Below are 19,061 nucleotides of genomic sequence, written 5' to 3' on the forward strand. Positions count from 1 at the left end.
CACCTTGGTCTGGACCAATCCTGCTTTAGTTTACCTTCAGTCTTCTAAACTCCCAAATCGCTTTTTAAACATGGAGGAAAGAATGCCTTACTATGTTAATTTTGTAGCTACCTCTAATGTTGGGATGCGGGTGGCGCTGTGGGTTAAACCACAGAGCCTAGGACTTGCCGATCAGAAGGTCGGCAGTTCAAAGCCCCGCGATGGGGTGAGCTCCCCTTGCTCAGTCCCTGCCAGCCTAGCAATTTGAAAGCACGTCAAAGTGCAGCTAGATAAATAGGTACCGCTCCAGCGGGAAGGTAAACAGCGTTTCCATGCGCTACTCTGGTTCGCCAGAAGTGGCTTAGTCATGCTGGTCACATGACCCGGAAGCTGTACGCTGGCTCCCTCGGCCAATAAAGCGAGATGAGCACCGCAACCCCAGAGTCGGTCACGACTGGACCTAATGGTCAGGGGTCCCTTTACCCTTTACCTTACCTTTAATGTACATGTAGCTATACAGTGGTACCTCGGGTTACATACACTTCAGGTTACATACGCTTCAGGTTACAGACTCCACTAACCCAGAAATAGTACCTCGGATTAAGAACTTTGCTTCAGGATGAGAACAGAAATCGCGTGGTGGCAGCGCAGCAGCAGCGAGAAGCCCCATTAGCTTAAAATGGTACTTCAGGTTAAGAACAGTTTCAGGTTAAGAACAGACCTCCAGAACGAATTAAGTATGTAACCAGAAGTACCACTGTACTGACTATACAAATCTAAACATAACATCAACATAAGCCTTTAAAATTCTTTTGTTTCTGAATGTATGTTGAAACTTTTTTATATATATTCATTAATTTGGATTTGACCTAAATACAAAAAGTTCACAAGGGCTGCGATTTCAGTGACAGAAGCCTACATGTGACCACTGCTCTGTATTAAGGATTTTTGAGTAAACTTCAGGAGTGCACATCGCTCTATTCACATTATGGAGAAAGAGGAGACTGTTCCCTTGTGCCCTGTTTGAATGATGCCTGAAGTCCTATAATGAAAGCAGAGTCAGCATCTACAGTAATTTAGTGAATTCTGTGCAACCAGCCTGTGATGTGCAAATTAATTGGTTAATTGGGATGTAAATAAGAATATATTAAGTTGCACTTAAGCTTTAATCTACTATTTTTATAATAAAGTGTGCTGTTCTGTCTTCAACTTCCCTTCCTTAGTGTTGGTATTTTATTTATAATACAAAACGTTAATTATCAAACCTAATAATGGATTATATGCATTTGTGCTGTTCTCTTCATGGAAAGTTCTTTGATTCAGGGAGGCTTCCTTGGATGGAAGGGCAGGTGCCATTTTTGCTGATTCTCTCCACTGCAGCCACACACTCCCTATGTTTTTCCAAAGGGTCCCTCATTCCTCTAGAGCAGTCTTCCCGGAGCTGCAGTGGAGGAAGAATATCTGAAAATTGCAACCCTCACCTTCTATTAGCTGAGGTCTTTGCTGGATCAAAGCTATTATGTTTGTGGGTGAGAAATGTTGATGTTAAGTTCCATAAAAGTTCCAAATCATAGGAAATGTAACTTAAAATGTGCCCTTTATCATCTTGAGAAGGATGTCTTGAACAGTTGTCTTTGTTTCATATATTGTAATACAATAGTCATGTTCTGATTATTTAGAAGCTGTCTTATTCACAAAACATACTCTTTTATTTTAGGCTACCACCTTATCAGATGAATATAAGGAAGGGAAGCTTCAAGCCTACAAACTGATATGTGCTATGATGGCTAGGCGCCAAGATTTTGTGCCAAATCCTGACTACCTGGTGCACTTTTATCTTGTCATGCATATTGGATTAACTAGTAAAGATCAGGTACAAATACTATATTTCTAGTTCTGAAAACTGAACTGCATTAATTAAACATGCTTTCTAAGGTTTGGATCCCGAGCCACAGTATGGCTTGAGACCCCGTGGAAGAACCCCTGGTGGGATTTACCAGTTCTTCCCTTCCCCTCCAACCTACTCCCCCTTTTCTGGAGGTTCTCCCAATCTACCACAGTATGATGGTGTGATGGAGCAAAGAGCTGCAGGGGGAATCTATGCTAGTTGTTTTCTTTTGTTTTGCTGGCACTGTGTATGGGACATTCCTACTGGTGCATGGGGAATTGAGATCCAAGCCACTATCTCTTTAGTTTCTAATGAAAACTGAATGACTTGGAGATTTCCATCAAAAATGGCTTCTGGATGTCTCTTTCTATTTCATGCAGGTCCTGCAATCTGTCCATTCATTATGTGAAAATTCAGTTATCTGAACATGAAGAGTTCTGCCCAAACCTCACTATACACACTGCAGATTCAGATAGCCAAACAGCCTCCCTCCCTCCCTCCCTTCGTTCCTTATTTGTTTGTGGTTTGTTGGTCAGTGGCAACCATTTTCTCATTCATTCATATGTATGAGAGAGGAACTAGAAAGAGAGATGGGACAAATAAGTTTTTTTCTTTGTCTGTCTTTTGCTGGTTGGCTATAGCCATTTTAGGAACAGACCATGATAGGGGAAGGGGAAAAGATCACAAAGTAGAATTGTTCCCATAGGAAATCATTGAAATTGCCAGCTCATTATGCAAACACCCGCCTTACAGATGATTTCCTGGGAACACATTGTGTTCGGTAAGTGGGACCTGTGTATATAGCCATTATTTCACTTTTATTTAGTTCCTGGTGTAAGGTAGATGCTACACAGCACTTTTAAATGGCAATATTTATGCTCAGGAGGCTTCTCAAGCAAGTAAGACAAGATGAAGGAAAAAATTAGAGCTTGGAAATGAGCATGTTAGATAAAGGTAAAGGTACCCCTGCCCGTACGGGCTAGTCTTGCCAGACTCTAGGGTTGTACGCTCATCTCACTCTATAGGCCGGGAGCCAGCACTGTCCGCAGACACTTCCAGGTCACGTGACCAGCGTGACAAAGCTGCTCTGGCAAGCCAGCGCAGCACACGGAAATGCCGTTTACCTTCCCGCTAGTAAGCGGTCCCTATTTATCTACTTGCACCCAAGGGTGCTTTCGAACTGCTAGGTTGGCAGGCGCTGGGACCGAACGACGGGAGCGCACCCCGCCGCGGGGATTCGAACCACCGACCATGCGATCGGCAAGTCCTAGGCGCTGCGGTTTTACCCATAGCGCCACCCGTGTCCCAGCATGTTAGATAGAAGAGGTTTAATTGTGTAGAAAAGATAAGGCTGCAGAACTTCAAGGAAAGCTGCAGGGGGGAAATGAGTTAACTAGATTTGAAGGTGGCATATTGGACAGAGAAAGTAAATCAGTTTCAGGTTTGCCAATGGTAAAGCAGGAAGTGAAAGTAAAGAAAAGGGGACCAAGAGTAAAGGAGCTCTACAGAGCACAAAAAAGGAAGAGTTTAAAGAGAGATTTGAGAGTTCTACATCAAATTAGAGAGGAGAAGCCAACCAATCAAAAGCAAGGTAGATTAAGACACAAACTGATGCCACTTAAGAAAAGTACTATAGCAAAAGGTATTCCCGCTAATTTCAATAGGTAATAGATTACAAAAATCTTCAATAGTGCAAATTTTAAGTTATAAACCATATCAGTATTGTTCCACATTGCCACTGCCTTTTAAAAAAAATTCTCTTTTATACCTCTTGGTGGCAGTCTTGGCTTTAAGCTTTCCAGTTGGTAGCTATGGGATGCTAAGAGCCCATTGCATTTTTGCTTTTCAATGGTAAAAACTCAACAGTGTCCAATGCATATATACTTGCTGTATTTTTATCTAAATTGGCTAACCTGTGGCCCTCTAGATGTTGCTCACCTACAACTTCCAGCAACCCTAGCCAGCATGGCCAGTGGTTAGAGATGATGGGAGTTGTAGCACAACATCTGGAGGGACAGATGTTAGCCACCTCTGATCTAAATGCTGCATCAGCTGAGCAGCTTCAACAAGCCCCTAGGACTAGCTTGTTTTTCTTGATATTATGCAAGATGTTCTAGAAAGCTTTTCAGTGGCAGGGTAAAAAGATTGTAAATAAACACAATTGTTTAGAAAGCATATGCGGGCTTCTTATTTACATGGGACACAGAAATTTTCAGTGCAATTGCTTCTGAAAAAGGAAGGGTTAAACCTTTCCACTTTGTGCATTCCTCATGCTAACCAGAAGCCTGCAGCTGCAAGCCTTCAGAGTGCCATGTTTTCCTTTGCACCTCCTCAAACTGCCCCCTCCCCTACTCCTCAACAGCACTACAAGGCTCCTGTCCCAGGCTAGCTGGAGCTCTCCTAGGGAATGGGGGTAGACTGCAACATTGCATGTCCCACTTGTTCTCTCCACTGCTGAGCTTAGTTAACTGAATTATTAAATCTTTAAAAGGCAAATAAATGCTTAAAATATTTAAAATATACTTTTGTGAATAATTTTGGTTTATCAGGTCTCTGATATAGGTCCCTATAGGTCTCTGATATCTCTTAGTAATTGCAAAATATTTCCTGAAACATGTTGATATTTGCTGTACCTTGCTTATCCTCAACCTTGCACGTCAACCTTAGACACATCAGCCATAAGACTACATAAGACACCCCACTCCAACCCTCATTCTGCCTACTTTCTGCCCACTTCTGGGCCCAGAAGGTCCCGCACGCCAGTGTTCGTGTGTCAGTTGGACGCACGCAAACTAAATTAATTCTTAAAATTAGGACCAGAACCACTATAATGCACTGCCCTCAATTCCCATTTCATGGAGCTGGTCCAGCATGATGCCACGGTCCTTGGGGTCAAAAGCTGCAGAGAGACTGAGAAGCAGGAGCCAACCCGCTTGCCCTATCAAAACAAACTGTGTCATCTAAGAATGCTTGCAGCTGCCCCACTGCAACTCTCCTCCACCTTGCACGAGAAGCGGATATTTGTGACTGGTCTATAGTTATTCTAGTCCCAACGAGTCCAGGGCTGGTGTCTTTAGGGGTGGTCACACCACTGCCACTTTCAAGCCAGCAGTCATCACCCCTGTTATGCAGTAAAGTGTTAACCACTCTGGACCCAACCAGGCAACCCCTCTCTGATAGATTTAATAAACCAGGCAGAGCAGGAGTCTAGAGGGCACATAGACCACTGTCTAGCCGCAAGTACCTTGTCCACATCAGCTGACTGCATGAACTGAAACTAACTCCACAACAAACACATCACCAGCTATGACATTGGGTACTTCAGGGTCATTTCATAATTCATAAACATTTTAATTGATAACAGAGTTTACCAGTAAAATAGTAAAATGTTATCCTCTAAACCTACCAAGACATAAATTATAATTAAATAATCTAGGAGCTACTCCATGCTCATTCTTCGCTACTTCATTCATCATAGTAGCACTATAAACAACCTTCCCTCGAATGTGTTTCCACACTAGACAGATTCAAGAGTTTCCATTTAAACTTTTTATCCACCATAGCTAGACGCCTGCTTCTCACCCCTGTCCTGAATGCTGGCTACAAGCATTCTTTCTGATAAGTGTCTCTCGCCTACCAGGAGGGCCAGAATTTACTGTTCCATCCCTCTTCCCACACAATTCTTACTAGAATCGCTCCCTCACTCATTTCCCCACACATGATGCCCCAAAAGGACAGCAACCAAAAAGCCATGTCCATTTTCTGTTGCCATCCTTGTAGCAACTCAGTTAAAAGAACTGTTCCCTTTCATTCTGCTAATCTGAAGATGGTAAAATGTGATCTCGTCTTGAACAACAAAAGACACCCTCCAATGTTTCTACGTTGCAGTAAATACGAGATGACTGTGAACACCATCCTACTTTGTGCCTTTAGTAAATTTTCTATTTGGGGTGTGGGGTGAATTTAGCAAAATAATTTTCATCTACATGAATAATTTTTGGCAGTTTGTCTACTTGTTGATATGTAAAAGCAACAACAATCCAACACCCTTTTACCTCTTGTTTTACTTTATTTGTTTATCTAATACCCACCCTTCACCACAAGGTCCAACAACATTATTTTAAATGTGGTATAAACAGTTATGTTGTAAAATCATTTATCATTTTGTATTAGAATAATTTTAAATGGCGATCAGTATATGCTGGTTATGGGTGTGAGTAGTGTGTAGTTGTAATAGCTATTTAATACCTCGTTGCATTCATTTTTATTCCCAACCTGTGTACTCTGAGGTAGTTTATGAAGTAATCTTGACATACCAAATTACTTTGGAGGAGTCATTTGGTTTGTGCTCCATAATTCTGTCCAGTGGTAACCTTGTGCTGGTGAATTGCATGTAAGGGCTTTCCGGCCTCCCCCCCCCCCCCCAATGCGGATGATATGGAGGCTTTGTGATGCTTGGGAAGAACTCATAGCAGATTTTCTTTTTCTTTCTGCCATTTCTTCATTTACTCTAGCAACAAGCTTTATAGTTAGGAAAATATTCCTATGCAATCATTGTAGTATTTGCGTTCTGTTTGAGAAATCATATGCACTCTTGATCAGATCTAGGACTTTGGGAATTTAAACTGCCAAATTCTGACACCTTGACATCCATGATATGCAAATAGCACTTTTTCATGTATCCATGTAATGCATTGTTTAATTACAATTTGCAAAAAAAAAGTCACAGGTGTTTATGTAGTTCAAAATCTTTTTATGTATTTGTTTGTAAGGCTCAAGGAAAGAATTGAATCACTTACCGGGTTTAAAATGACATTAATTCTGCAGTGGAAGACTTTCATGTTGGCCTCCTTAGAATTTGCTCCTAACACTGCAGCCTCATGTAATTTACGGCTTGTAATCTATACAAGCAACTTAAGTTAAATGCAGAGGAAATAGCAAATTTTACTTTATAAACCTAAAATGCCCAACAGTGGAGACAGTGTACAGAAAAGAGCTAGATTTATTATACAAACTGAGATATGTCAGATAATTTGTCCCACATAATATTTGTTCTTGATAAACCTTTTATCTATATGTTTGGAAGATCTTAACTGGTTTCTTGGGTGTATCATATTTAACAGACTGATTTGCTAGCCATTTTAAATGTTGACATTGCTTTGCTACCATGTCTATCATAGAGGGTTTTTTAAATACTTAAGAACGGCAACAAACAGTTTATGAACTGTGTAGCTTGATCTGAAGTTGAGAAAGTAGAGTGTAGTTCTGAAAATCTCCCCACAGCTGCCACTTAATTTAAATGTCTCATTCCCTTTTTATAAGGAAAATATGCTAAGCTCTTCAGTGACTGAAATTTTGTCCTTTTCTACATAATTAAGGGCAGGAATTAATCTGCAAAAATGCCAGCTTGTTCATGGTGAGGAACAACTCAGAGTCTTTCTGAGGACAGATGGTAGGTTATCAAGTTACATATATACATGGCAATAGGTTGAACAAGAATAGGAAAGGGGTACTTTTATAACTGACCTTTCTGTGAACTTGAATCAAGTGAGAGAATATTTTTAACTGATCTTGCAATATTTTATTTTCATCAGCACTTTGTTAGCAGTATTTATAGACATTTAAAGAGTTCATCCATTTTATTTTGACATAAACAGGAGAGCCTTCCTCCCATTTATGACACTACAGAGCATCATTCTGAATTGCACTAGTTCTTTCTGCCCTTTTCCATAACAACATCTACACTAAATTATACTGCAATTATATAAACAATAGAAATGCTTCCAGACAAATCTCTCATTTTACATTTTCATTTCAGGTAATTGTTGAATAATTTGGAACCATAATGAACCAAAATTATTTTACACATTTATAGATCAATTATGAAAGAGGAAAGGGGGACCTGTGCAAATTGTAAATCAATTTCTATTGCCATCGCTATGTGCCTTTCTTACAGCTTGTGGTTTTCTAGTTACTGTGTACCTAGCATTCAGTTAAAATGATTGATTTACTAGGCTCTAAGCTTCAAAATGCTGTTTGCTTTTATAGAATTGCATTTTGAAGGAAACAACCTAGTGTATTTGAACTATCTGAGTGTGTGTGTGTGTGTGTGTGTGTGTGGCAAAATCACTTAAGCATAAAACAGATGTTCATGTTGCTGCTTTCCTATGAGGCAAAATCTTTCCATAATTGCCAGTTCACCACATTTTTTCATAAAATGCATTTTTGTAATCATTAAATATTTGAAATGTTCAGCAGAAAGAAGTTGGTTTGGTTAGCTTGACTCAGTCTTTGTCCATAACGTAAATTTGAGCCACAAAGGCTTATCTTTGAGAAAGTCCCCATGAAGGCTCATTTGTGGGTCATATATGCCTTTGACACTTGGAAATGATTAGAACAAACTTTTGAATAATTAGTCAAAGAGGTCCAAAAGAAAATGGTGTATAACTTCCAACCAGGACTAGACTAAAGCTTGCTAAACTCGGGAGGTTTGCACAACTGGCTTTATCCCTCAGAAAGGTCATATTTGCAGACATCTTGTGACTATTGATCTAAGTCAGTGGTTTTCAACCAGTATGCCATGGCACCCTGGGGTGCCTTGAATGATGGATCAGGGGAGTTGCGGACAACACTGGCCTCTGTCCTTTCCTTCCCTTCCCTTCCCTTCCCTTCCCTTCCCTCCCTCCTCTGATGCCCTCTCATGTCTCTGCCTTTCAAGAGCTTGCACAGCTGTCTATTGTAGTAACCCTGGCTATAAGCTCCGCAGGCGAATGGTGCCTCTGGGAGGCACCTCTCTTTGGGGCGGGGGGGGGCAGCTCAGAGACCAGGGACAGCAGCAGCAGCTGCCCAGAGAAGTCCCTAAAACAGGGGAGAGGAGAGGAAGTTGAGGGAGCACAAGGGAAGATGTTCGAAAAAGGGGGAGAGGCTGCCAGCTCTGCAGGCGACATAGCTGGGCTCCTAAGCCCCACAGGGTTCCACAGAAAGAATGCAGTTGATTAAGGGAACCATGGACTCAAAAAGGTTGAAAATCTTTAATCTTAAGTGGAAATGGGTGAATCCAAATCTTCCCACTATCTGTGAATGCCATAACGTACAAATTCAGTAAATCTAATTCTTAAATAATTACTTTCTTTTTATTGGTCTGCAAAAGCAGTGTGCAGTGAATGCTTCCTACAAGCCTATCGTGTAATTGCGCTCGCAATGAGTAAATGGCAAATTCACTTTGTGGTTGGATGTTGCAGCTTTAATTTCTTGGTTTACAGAATTTGAGAATGCATTCAGCTTGATCTGACTTTACTCCTGAGTGCATTTGATGCACTTAATATCCACATGATATTTTAATAAGTGGGGAAAGGATGTTAGAAATCCTCAGACCTTGTTCTGAGTCCTGGGTTACAACCTGTGTCCTGGGTTATAAAATGTCAAATTGCAAATTTCTCTATACAAAAATAATTCCCTGCAGTGAGATGCTGCCTCCAACTACACAGACACCTGATCCCAGACTGATGGGAACTGAACCCCTAGCCACACGGGGGACACAAATCAGCCCTGATTCAACTGAATATCAGAACACCATATCATATTCTGTCAAGGAACATTGCAGGCTGGGGCAGTAAGAAGGGAGACAATTATTTACGCCAATTTGACTGTTTAGCCCTGCAGGAAACCCGGCGTTTAAAAAGTCCCGTACTAGAGGGATTCAGTACCTTTCATGAACCAGCATTCAAAATCAATCCTAATGGTCGCTATCAAGCAGGCCTGACTTTATATATATATAAAACCTCACTTGACCCCCAAATTAAAATATCCAGCTCCATGCCCTCCTTTATCCCAATCTTTGCTACTCAGTCCATCCAACTCTAACATTTTATTAATTAACACTTACTTTCCGCCATGTAGAAATAGGAAGGAACTGACAAGCCAATGGTCTCGTCTTTCCAATTGAATGAATGAATGAATCTTTATTTGTGTCAGCCATTGGCCATAGCAATAAAACAATAAAATGATATACAAAGAATAGAAATAAAAAGTCAATTATATAAAATACATTTTAGGGTTTTGAATCAGTAGTCAAATAGTGGAGTCTATTCTGATTGCCCCAGCTAAAAACCTTGCAACCTTTGCTCATCTTGATCTGTCAAGAGAAAGGACACTGTGGCAGTGGTTGGATGACCTGGAATGGACAATAAAAGAGGGGTGATAATCTCATTCCTCAAGTCTTAATTGAGAGTGCAAGCCAGAAGGGCATGTGCCCCCGATTCGGTACTGCCATCTCCACAGGGACATAAGCGTTTTTTTTGTGGAATCTTTTGGAATCGTCTCTCAAGTACAGCCAAGGGCAATATATTCAATCTTGTGAGAGTAAAAGTGCGTCTATATTTTAGAATTGCTAGGTTATACAGATAGGGTGCCAGAGAGTCGAATCAGGAAGGTGGAAAATATTCATACCATGGGCAAAATTTCCTTATTGTGGCCAAGTTGTTCTGATGCTCAATATCGTTTAGGCGCTGACAAATTAGACTGTTTGCTTTACTAAAACCCAAAGTGAGTAGCTGTTGTGGTGATAAACCACAAGAGTGAAGTTTTTGTTATATGTTATTACTGTTAACCAGAGGAATATTGCTTTACCTGAATACATGCCTATATTGATTTTTCCTGGTATCAGAGACTGGTATAAATTGAGTCAAGAATCTGGCATACATAGAGTTGGTGATTAAAGGAATTTTCTCTTGTCAGATTAATTGGTGACCCTGTCTAAAGGTTTTTGCCCGGTATTTGCTTGAGGATTGCTCTGTGATTTACTCATGTTTGAGGGTCTAATGTTGAATAGTCCTGCCTTGTGCCGGAGGTTAGATGAAGAAGTTCAACTTAACATTGGCACCATGTGCTATAAAAATGTACTAAAACTGACTGTTAAATTTCTAGTTTGCTTTTATCTGCTGTTCAGCTCTTCAGGTTGCTCTAAACTTTAGGAATATAGATTTGTCAACAATCATTATCAAACAGATTCTTAATTATTTTATGATTTCTGCCACACAAATACAATATACTTGGCTCATACCACTGACAAGTGTGCTATGGTTTTATTTACTTACTTACTTACTTAATCATTTACTTATTTACCTACTTATTTATTTTAAAGGGGTGGTGGTCTTCTTGAGTTGATTTTAAAAAATGGCATATGCAAAGCAGGAGATCAAAGTGCCTCTCTTTTTTCAGTACGTAGCTGGGCTATTTTGTTTAATTTAAGTTAGCAGATGTTACATAGCATGCAGACAAATTGGAGAGGATTCCAAGGAGTCAGCAAAGATTAGTCTGAGCTTGTAAAGTGTAGCATATTTATCCTAGTGAAAAGATTATGGTACTTTCCAAAGAGCTAAACTGATGTCATAAACATGAAGGGAGTAATTTTGTGGTCTAGAAGGACAATATTATGCATGAGTCCATAATAATTATTATAGCCAGACCCCATTCATTCATACTATTCCTTAACTGCCCTTCACCATACCATCTCAGGGTGGATTACAACAATATAATATAATATACAGCTTTAGAAACAAGTATTTTATTATTTTTTCAATTTATATAGCACCCTTTAACAGAAGAGCTGTGTACAACATTAGAAACGCATTACAGAACTTCAATGATAAAAGCATAATAAAAAAATACTGACTGACAACCATAATAAAATATTCATCAAAATAAAAGTCCACTCCCCCACACTTTCACAGACCATAGATTATTTAACCTGGCCACAGAATTGTGCACCAGCTGAAGTTTCCAAACCGTCTTCAGAGGCAGCTCTACGGATAACACGTTGCAGTAATCTAACCCAGAGCTTAGGTAAAGGTAAAGGGACCCCTGACCGTTAAGTCCAGTCGCGGACAACTCTGGGGTTGCGACGCTCGTCTCGCTTTATTGGCCAAGGGAACCGGCGTACAGCTTCCGGGTCATGTGGCCAGCATGACTAAGCCACTTCTGGCGAACCAGAGCAGCGCACGGAAATGCCATTTACCTTCCCACCGGAGCGGTACCTATTTATCTACCTGCACTTTGACGTGCTTTCGAACTGCTAAGTGGGCAGGAGCAGGGACCGAGCAACGGGAGCTCACCCCGTCGCAGGGATTCGAACTGCCAACCTTCTGATCGGCAAGCCCAAGGCTCAGTGGTTTAACCCACAGCGCCACCCGCATCCCTATCCTAGAGCTTACCAGAGCATAAATAAGAGTAGATAGGCGGTTCCTGTCCTGATAAGGGCACAGTTGGGCCACCAGCCAAAGTTGATGAAAGGCACTCCATGCCACTGAGGCTCATTGAGCCTCAAGTGACAGCAAAGGATGCAGGAGTACCCCCAAACCACGTACCCACTCCTTCAGAGGGAGTGTAACTCCAGCAACCTTCCAGCCATCCAGTCTAGGGAACCAGCCACTGATAGTGCCACAGTCTTCTCTGGCTTGAGTTTCAGTTTGTTGGCTCTCATCCAGTCCATTGCTGAGGCCAGACATTAGTCCAGCACATCCACTGCCTCACCTGCAAATATACAAAAGAGAAGTAGAGCTGTGTGTCAGCATATTGCTGACAGCGTACTCCAAACCTCCAGATTATCCCTCTCAGTGGTTTCATGTAGGTATTAAACAGGTATTAAACGGCATAGGGAATAAATTGAACTTAGACAGGAAGACTGTGTTTAGCGTCTTGGGAGAATTTTCAGACAGGAGTTAGCTGGAGGGCTGAGTTTGAGAAGCAGAGCTGTGAGGATACCATCTGCTTGGATCTTATTCCAGTCAGGAGGGGAGAGATCTTCTAGGAAGAGAAGACTCCCAAGCCAATTAAGAGGGATGTGGTGGTTCCATGGGTCTGCTAGAAGTACCTCAGGAGTGTGATTGATAAGAAGTCGGAAAACTGACAGAAAGTACCACCTTGTTTAAGAACCAAAGTAATAAACTGTAATACCTATGCAACTAAGTTAAGGAAGTGAAGTGAAATAACTTGAAATAAGCTAAGCATTTATCAGCGAGTCTGGAAACCTGTAACATCTAACGGAAGAGTAATAACTGAAAATAAGCAACTGAACTTTAAAAGAAGCTGCATGTTTACCTTCTCTAGAAACCTGTAACATCCAGTAGATTTAGCATTATTATTAATAAGTTAACTGTTTCCTGAAAGAACTTTATCTCCTGACAAATCATTTGTTTTACCAACCTGGTCCAGATAATAAATCTTTCTTATTTGTTCAACTTCTGCCTGAGTCTCCAAGTATCAAGGTTTTATCCTCACACAGAAACCAATACAATAACCCATGGGGTTTGTAAAGAGTAGGTGGGATCTGCCATTATTGATGGCAGAATGGTGGGATCCGCTATATTTTTGATAGCAGTGGTGGGATCTGCTACATTTTGGTGGCAGTGGGATCCGCTACAGGTTAACTTACAGCATGCTATTGCATTTTGCTGATACCTCAGGTGTTTCAGTCCTCTCCTTCTCCTCCCTCACTACCGGGAGCAAAGCCTTGTTGCAGCCTAGCCTTATGTCCAAAGCCAGACTCTCTTCAAACCACAAGCTTTGTTCTTGGCTTGTCCATTGCAGCTGACTTCTCTCCCCTTCTTTCTTTCTTCCTCACCTTCTCCTTCCCAATGCTCCTTGTTTCTGGACTGAGTTAGTTATTTTGTTTCTGGAGTAGTTAATACTACCAGTATTAACAAGTGTGGTGTAGTGGTTAAGAGCGGTAGTCTCGTAATCTGGTGAACTGGGTTTGCTTCCCCGCTCCTCCACATGCAGCTGCTGGGTGACCTTGGGCCAGTCACACTTCTCTGAAGTCTCTCAGCCCCACTCACCTCACAGAGTGTTTGTTGTGGGGGAGGAAGGGAAAGGAGAATGTTAGCCGCTTTGAGACTCCTTAAAGGAGTGATTTAATTCATAAAGACCAGGGAGGTTTCTTGCCAGGTAGGCAATTGAAGGATAATGTGAGACATATTATTAATATATTGGAATACCTGGAAGTAAGAAATGATAAGCCAGCCATACTGATGTTCTTCAATGCTGAAAAAGCATTTGATAATGTATCCTGGTCATTTATGAAGAAGAGTATAGAAAAGATGGGGATCTGTGGCACCTTTTTAAGAGGAATTGAGGAAATTTACTCAGAGCAGAAAGCAAAATTAATTGTGAACAACACCTTAACAGACTCATTTGACATTACAAAGGGTACCAGACAAGGCTGCCCACTATCTCCGCTGCTTTTTATCAGTGTATTAGAAGTACTAATAAATTGCCTGAGAGGAAGAACAGAGATAAAAGGGGTCAAAATAGGCGCCAAAGAATTCAAACTTAAGGCCTACGCGGATGACTTGGTATTAACCTTAAAAGAACCTCAAGAAAGTGTAAAAATAGCATTGGAAGAAATGGGAAAATTTGGGCAACTGGCAGGATTTAAACTGAATAAGACAAAGACGAAAATGTTAGGCAAACATTTAGAAAAAAGTGAAGTAGAAAGGTTAGAACAAGAAACTGAAATCAAGGTGGTCAAAAAAGTTAAATATTTGGGAATTTGGATGTCGGCAAAGAACATAAACTTATTCAGTGACAATTACCAACCAGTCTGAAAGGAGATTAAAAGAGATTTAGAAATATGGGACAGACTAAAGCTGTCAATGACTGGAAGAATGTCAGCGATCAAAATGAACTTATTAACGAAAATGGTATTTTTGTTCCAGACAATCCCGATAATAAGAGGTTTAAGACAATTTAAAGAGTGGCAAAAGACTCTCTCGCGTTTTATATGGCAAGGGAGAAGACCAAGGATCAAATTTAAAATACTGACAGATAAGAAAGAAAGAGGGGGGTTCGCTGTACCTGATCTGAAACTCTATTATGAAGCAGCGTGTTTATGTTGGATAAAGGAGTGGATAACCCAGGAGAACCCAGATTTGTTAGATTTGGAGGGACACAACAATAGATTTGGATGGCACTCCTATCTTTGGTATGGTAAGGCAAAAGTGCATAAAGGGTTTACAAATCATGGGATAAGGGGTGCTCTATTTGAAGTCTGGGACAGAAACAAGAATTTGTTGGAAAGGAAAACACCGTGATGGGTGTCACCAATTGATATGTTAACAGTTAAGAAACTGAACATAGAAGGGAGAGGGGCCACCTATGAGGAGATTCTGATGAAGGCCGAAAAAGGTTGGAAATTGAAGCCTTATGATTGTATTGCTGGAAAATTGACAGGATGGTTGCAATACCATCAAGTCAATGATGTTTTTAAAGAGGACAAAAAATTAGGATTTGAAGACAAAAAATCGAAATTTCAAATAGACATTATAGAAAGTAAGTCTAAACTACTTTCAAAAATGTATAATCTCCTATTAGAATGGAATACAAAAGACGAACTTATAAAAGAGGCTATGATAAAATGGGCTATTGATCTAGGACACAACATAGACTATGATGTATGGGCCAAACTCTGGAATGAGAGTATAAAATTCACCGCTTGTTCTGCCTTAAAAGAGAATGTTATGAAGATGGTCTATCGTTGGTATCTTACTCCCACCAAATTGGCAAAAAGGTACAGAACTAGTAGTAAAACTTGCTGGAAATGCAAGGAAAAGGATGGCGACTTCTTTCAAATGTGGTGGTCATGTAATAAATTAAAAGAGTTCTGGGAATCGATTTATAACGAGTTAAAAAAGATGTTTAAGTATAGCTTTCCCAAAAAGCCGGAAGAATTCTTGCTAGGTTTGGTGGGAGAAGATATTAAGAAGACTGATCAAAGATTATATTTGTACGCAACAACAGCAGCTAGAGTTCTGATAGCTCAAAAGTGGAAGCAACAGGAGATGCCGACAATAGGAGAATGGCAGATAAAGCTGGTTGAATATGCTGAGGTGGCTAAATTGACACACAGAATTCGCAATCAGGAGGAGACAAAGTACCAAAAAGAATGGTGTAAATTTTTGATCTATATAAGTGAGAACTGTACAAATTTGAAAACTTTGGCAGGATTGAAGTAAATCTTATGTCATGTTGTAATATCTAATCAAAGAAACTGTGAACTATAGAATAGAATAGGAAAACTGGTGGAAGGGAAGGACGGAAGTCAACAGCTCTGCGGAGCATAAAGTAGGATATATGTAATAAGATTTGATGTTTTACTGGTGTTGGTGGGTGATCTTAAATCTCAATAAAAATTATTTCTAAAAAAAAGAGAGACTCAGGGAGTGAAAGGCGGTATATCAAATCCAAACTCTTCTTCTTCTTACTCTGTGGAAAAGCACCCACCCGTGTCTCTTTAAAGGGAAATATCTTTCTATTTTCGAAGCAAGACTTGTCAGATTCATAAGAATCCAGAGAACTGGTGGTTGTGGAAAGTGGGAAGTCACTTTTAGTTGAGTAGTCAGCCACCTGGTTAAAGCCAGGACCTTTCACCTTTTAGACAAGTGGAAGGATTATCTTAAACAACTAAATCCTTCTTGAAATATCCAAGCCTATCTAGTTGCTTGGCAACTAGTCCAAAAAGCATGATATAAAGGGTTCCTCCAGTTCCTTCTAATCTAGGACATTTAACTGCTACATCTTAGTCCCCTTTCCCATCTCTACCTTTTCTATTTCCATAATCATGGCCACCTCTGGCTCTCACTTGCTACTTTACAAGTAACTTTTTTCCCTTCCTGGGTCTTTTGCTGTATATAGAAAAGTGGGATCTCTAAAACTCTACCTCATAACTCCATCCTTAGGAGACTTTCTGCCTCTAGCCTTTCTCCTTTGTTTATGCAACAGTAAATAAGCATATGTTCCAGGCAACATGTGGGTGGGTTAGCCTGTGCCTTGTATTATTAATCCTTTTTACTCTATCTTTAAATGCTGTTGTTGCTTCTAAATCATTGTATATTGGTACAAGCTTATCCCTAAACACAACTACCCTTTTGTTAAAAAATATTGCAATGACTATAATGGTGTGATTCTTGTTAGTACAGCCAGTGCAATCCTGTGCATGCACAATTAAAGGTAAAGGTAAAGGTACCCCTGCCCGAGCGGGCCAGTCTTGACAGACTCTGGGGTTTGTGCGCCCATCTCACATCTATAGGCCGGGGGCCAGCGCTGTCCGCAGACACTTCCGGGTCACGTGGCCAGCGTGACAAAGCTGCATCTGGCGAGCCAGCGCAGCACACGGAACGCCGTTTACCTTCCCGCTGGTAAGCGGTACCTATTTATCTACTTGCACCCGGGGGTGCTTTCGAACTGCTAGGTTGGCAGGCGCTGGGACCGAGCAGCGGGAGCGCACCCCGCCACGGGGATTCAAACCGCCGACCTTTCGATCGGCAAGCCCTAGGCGCTGAGGCTTTTACCCACAGCGCCACCCGCGTCCCCCCCCCGTATGCTCAATTATCTCCTGTTAAAATCCTGAGAACCTTATTGATAATTTCACAAATTAGTATTTTATGTGAACAGGTGTGCAGAATACATGTTTGTGCACATGTGGGTCCAGACACACTAACAGACCTGAAAGACTATAATGCACAGAATGTCTTGTGTCACCTTTATGACTTGAACCTTTAAAGATGTCGAGCCAGAACTTATTTCTTTGGTGTTTATTATAAATGTGTATCCTGATTTTCTATTGTCATGCTTAAGGCAGCTAAAATAATTCCCCTGAGATATAACTGTGGCAATACATAAGTACAAAATTATAAGGATCAATATAAAAATCTTACAGCAATTCATAATAATGACAAAAGACGAAGTCTCACCCCTTGTCTGCTGCTGCCAGTTACTGGTGTTGAATAGCCACAACTTAGATGGTAAATGGAGGACTATCCTGGGTTTTGGCCATGGAAGTAACAGGGTGCATTTCAGTGGGTCCTAGACAGGAGAACATCCTGGTGAATTGTGTCCATTGGTCCTTTATCTTTCAACAAAATTATCGGATGACTAAAAGATAATGGGATTTAAAGAAAAAGTTAGAAGACTTGAGCCCTATTATCTCTCTCTGTGTGTGTCTTTTAAAATGAAGAGGTAAAGTTTTTTGAATGCTGAAAGATGTGGCTTCACCTGATTCTACTTGGGTATGTTCCAGAATATTTCTGGTAAAATTCAAAGAGTTGAAAATAGTTTTTCGTTATGTGGACACAACTTTAATGAAAATAGAGCAAGGGTTAGTACTTACTAATCTTTAAAAAATCTACTCTCTGTTGTCTTTCATCCCAAGATTCATGAGTCTTTTTATTGGAGCATATGTCAATAGAGATGTCGTCCCATCTGCTGCTGCATGGCTTGTTCAGACACTAGGCGCACAACACAATACTTACCTCTCAGTAATTACAGGTGTGTTGTGAGGAGCCCAATGCATTAATCAGCCCCTTAATTATGGAAAAGGTGGGTCTTTTGTTCTGTTTTCAGAGCAGGAGTTTACCAGCCACTTTATGAGCTCCAGCATCCATCTGCTCATTCTTTTAGAATGTTTGCATTGACTGATATTGCCTTTAAAATGTATTGTGGGAAGTGATTAAAACCAGTTTGAACATTAACCTGTGTAGTGTTTCAAAGGTGAAAATGCTCCCTGCAATGATGCTAAAATGTGTTTACCTTTTAAACAATATTTGTGTAAAAACATGTATCAGGTTGGCTTATGATACTATAAGATGAGGTTTTGCAATCTTCATGCTTCAGCTATACAACGTAGCAATGTTGTGTAATATTCTAATATTTCCTGAGGAGCAAATGTTATATGTAAGACCTGGAGACTGCTTACGCATTGGAAAACTTAATTAAGAGGAGGAGAACATAATTTTTTGACATGATTTTACTACTCAAACTGATTTTTATGTGAGATTCTCATTTCAGAAGGAGTTTACTTAATGTTTTTCTTGTAATGTGTATTTTTCTTTTTCTTCATTCCTTGCTCTGTAATATGACTCTGGCATAGGCAGTGAAACTGATTTTGGATGTAGGGAGTAGCACTGCAGAATTCTTTTTTAAAAAATAAAATAAAAAAGAAGAACAAAACAAAAAACACAAACTAGTCCCTTTACTTAATACCTATATCTTTATCCTATCTTAGACAAGTGAATGTTTTTCTGATATGGGTGGTACTCCTGGTCAGTAAGAGGCTGAATAAAATCAAAACTGTTGGTGGCAAAACTGGTACCCAGTAAGTCCTCCTTTTCAGTTTGGAGCAGTTTCTTGCCCCCTCCATGCT

General features: G+C 40.4%; 1 protein-coding gene across 9 annotated transcripts in view; it reads left to right on the forward strand.

Moving 5' to 3' along the window:
* RALGAPA2 (Ral GTPase activating protein catalytic subunit alpha 2) overlaps window positions 1-19,061 on the forward strand; it is a 222,355-nt gene that overhangs the window by 76,490 nt on the left and 126,804 nt on the right. For all 9 annotated transcript variants that reach the window (XR_014222286.1, XM_082234139.1, XM_082234143.1 and 6 more), the window contains one exon: window positions 1,697-1,852. Coding sequence is in view for 8 of the 9 variants with exons in the window: in XM_082234139.1 (XP_082090265.1) it covers window positions 1,697-1,852 (156 nt within the window). In the remaining variant the exon portion in view is untranslated. The remainder of the gene's footprint in view (window positions 1-1,696; window positions 1,853-19,061) is intronic.

This window comes from Podarcis vaucheri, assembly GCF_965113315.1.
Source record: "Podarcis vaucheri genome assembly, chromosome: 8".
Taxonomy (NCBI): domain Eukaryota; kingdom Metazoa; phylum Chordata; class Lepidosauria; order Squamata; family Lacertidae; genus Podarcis; species Podarcis vaucheri.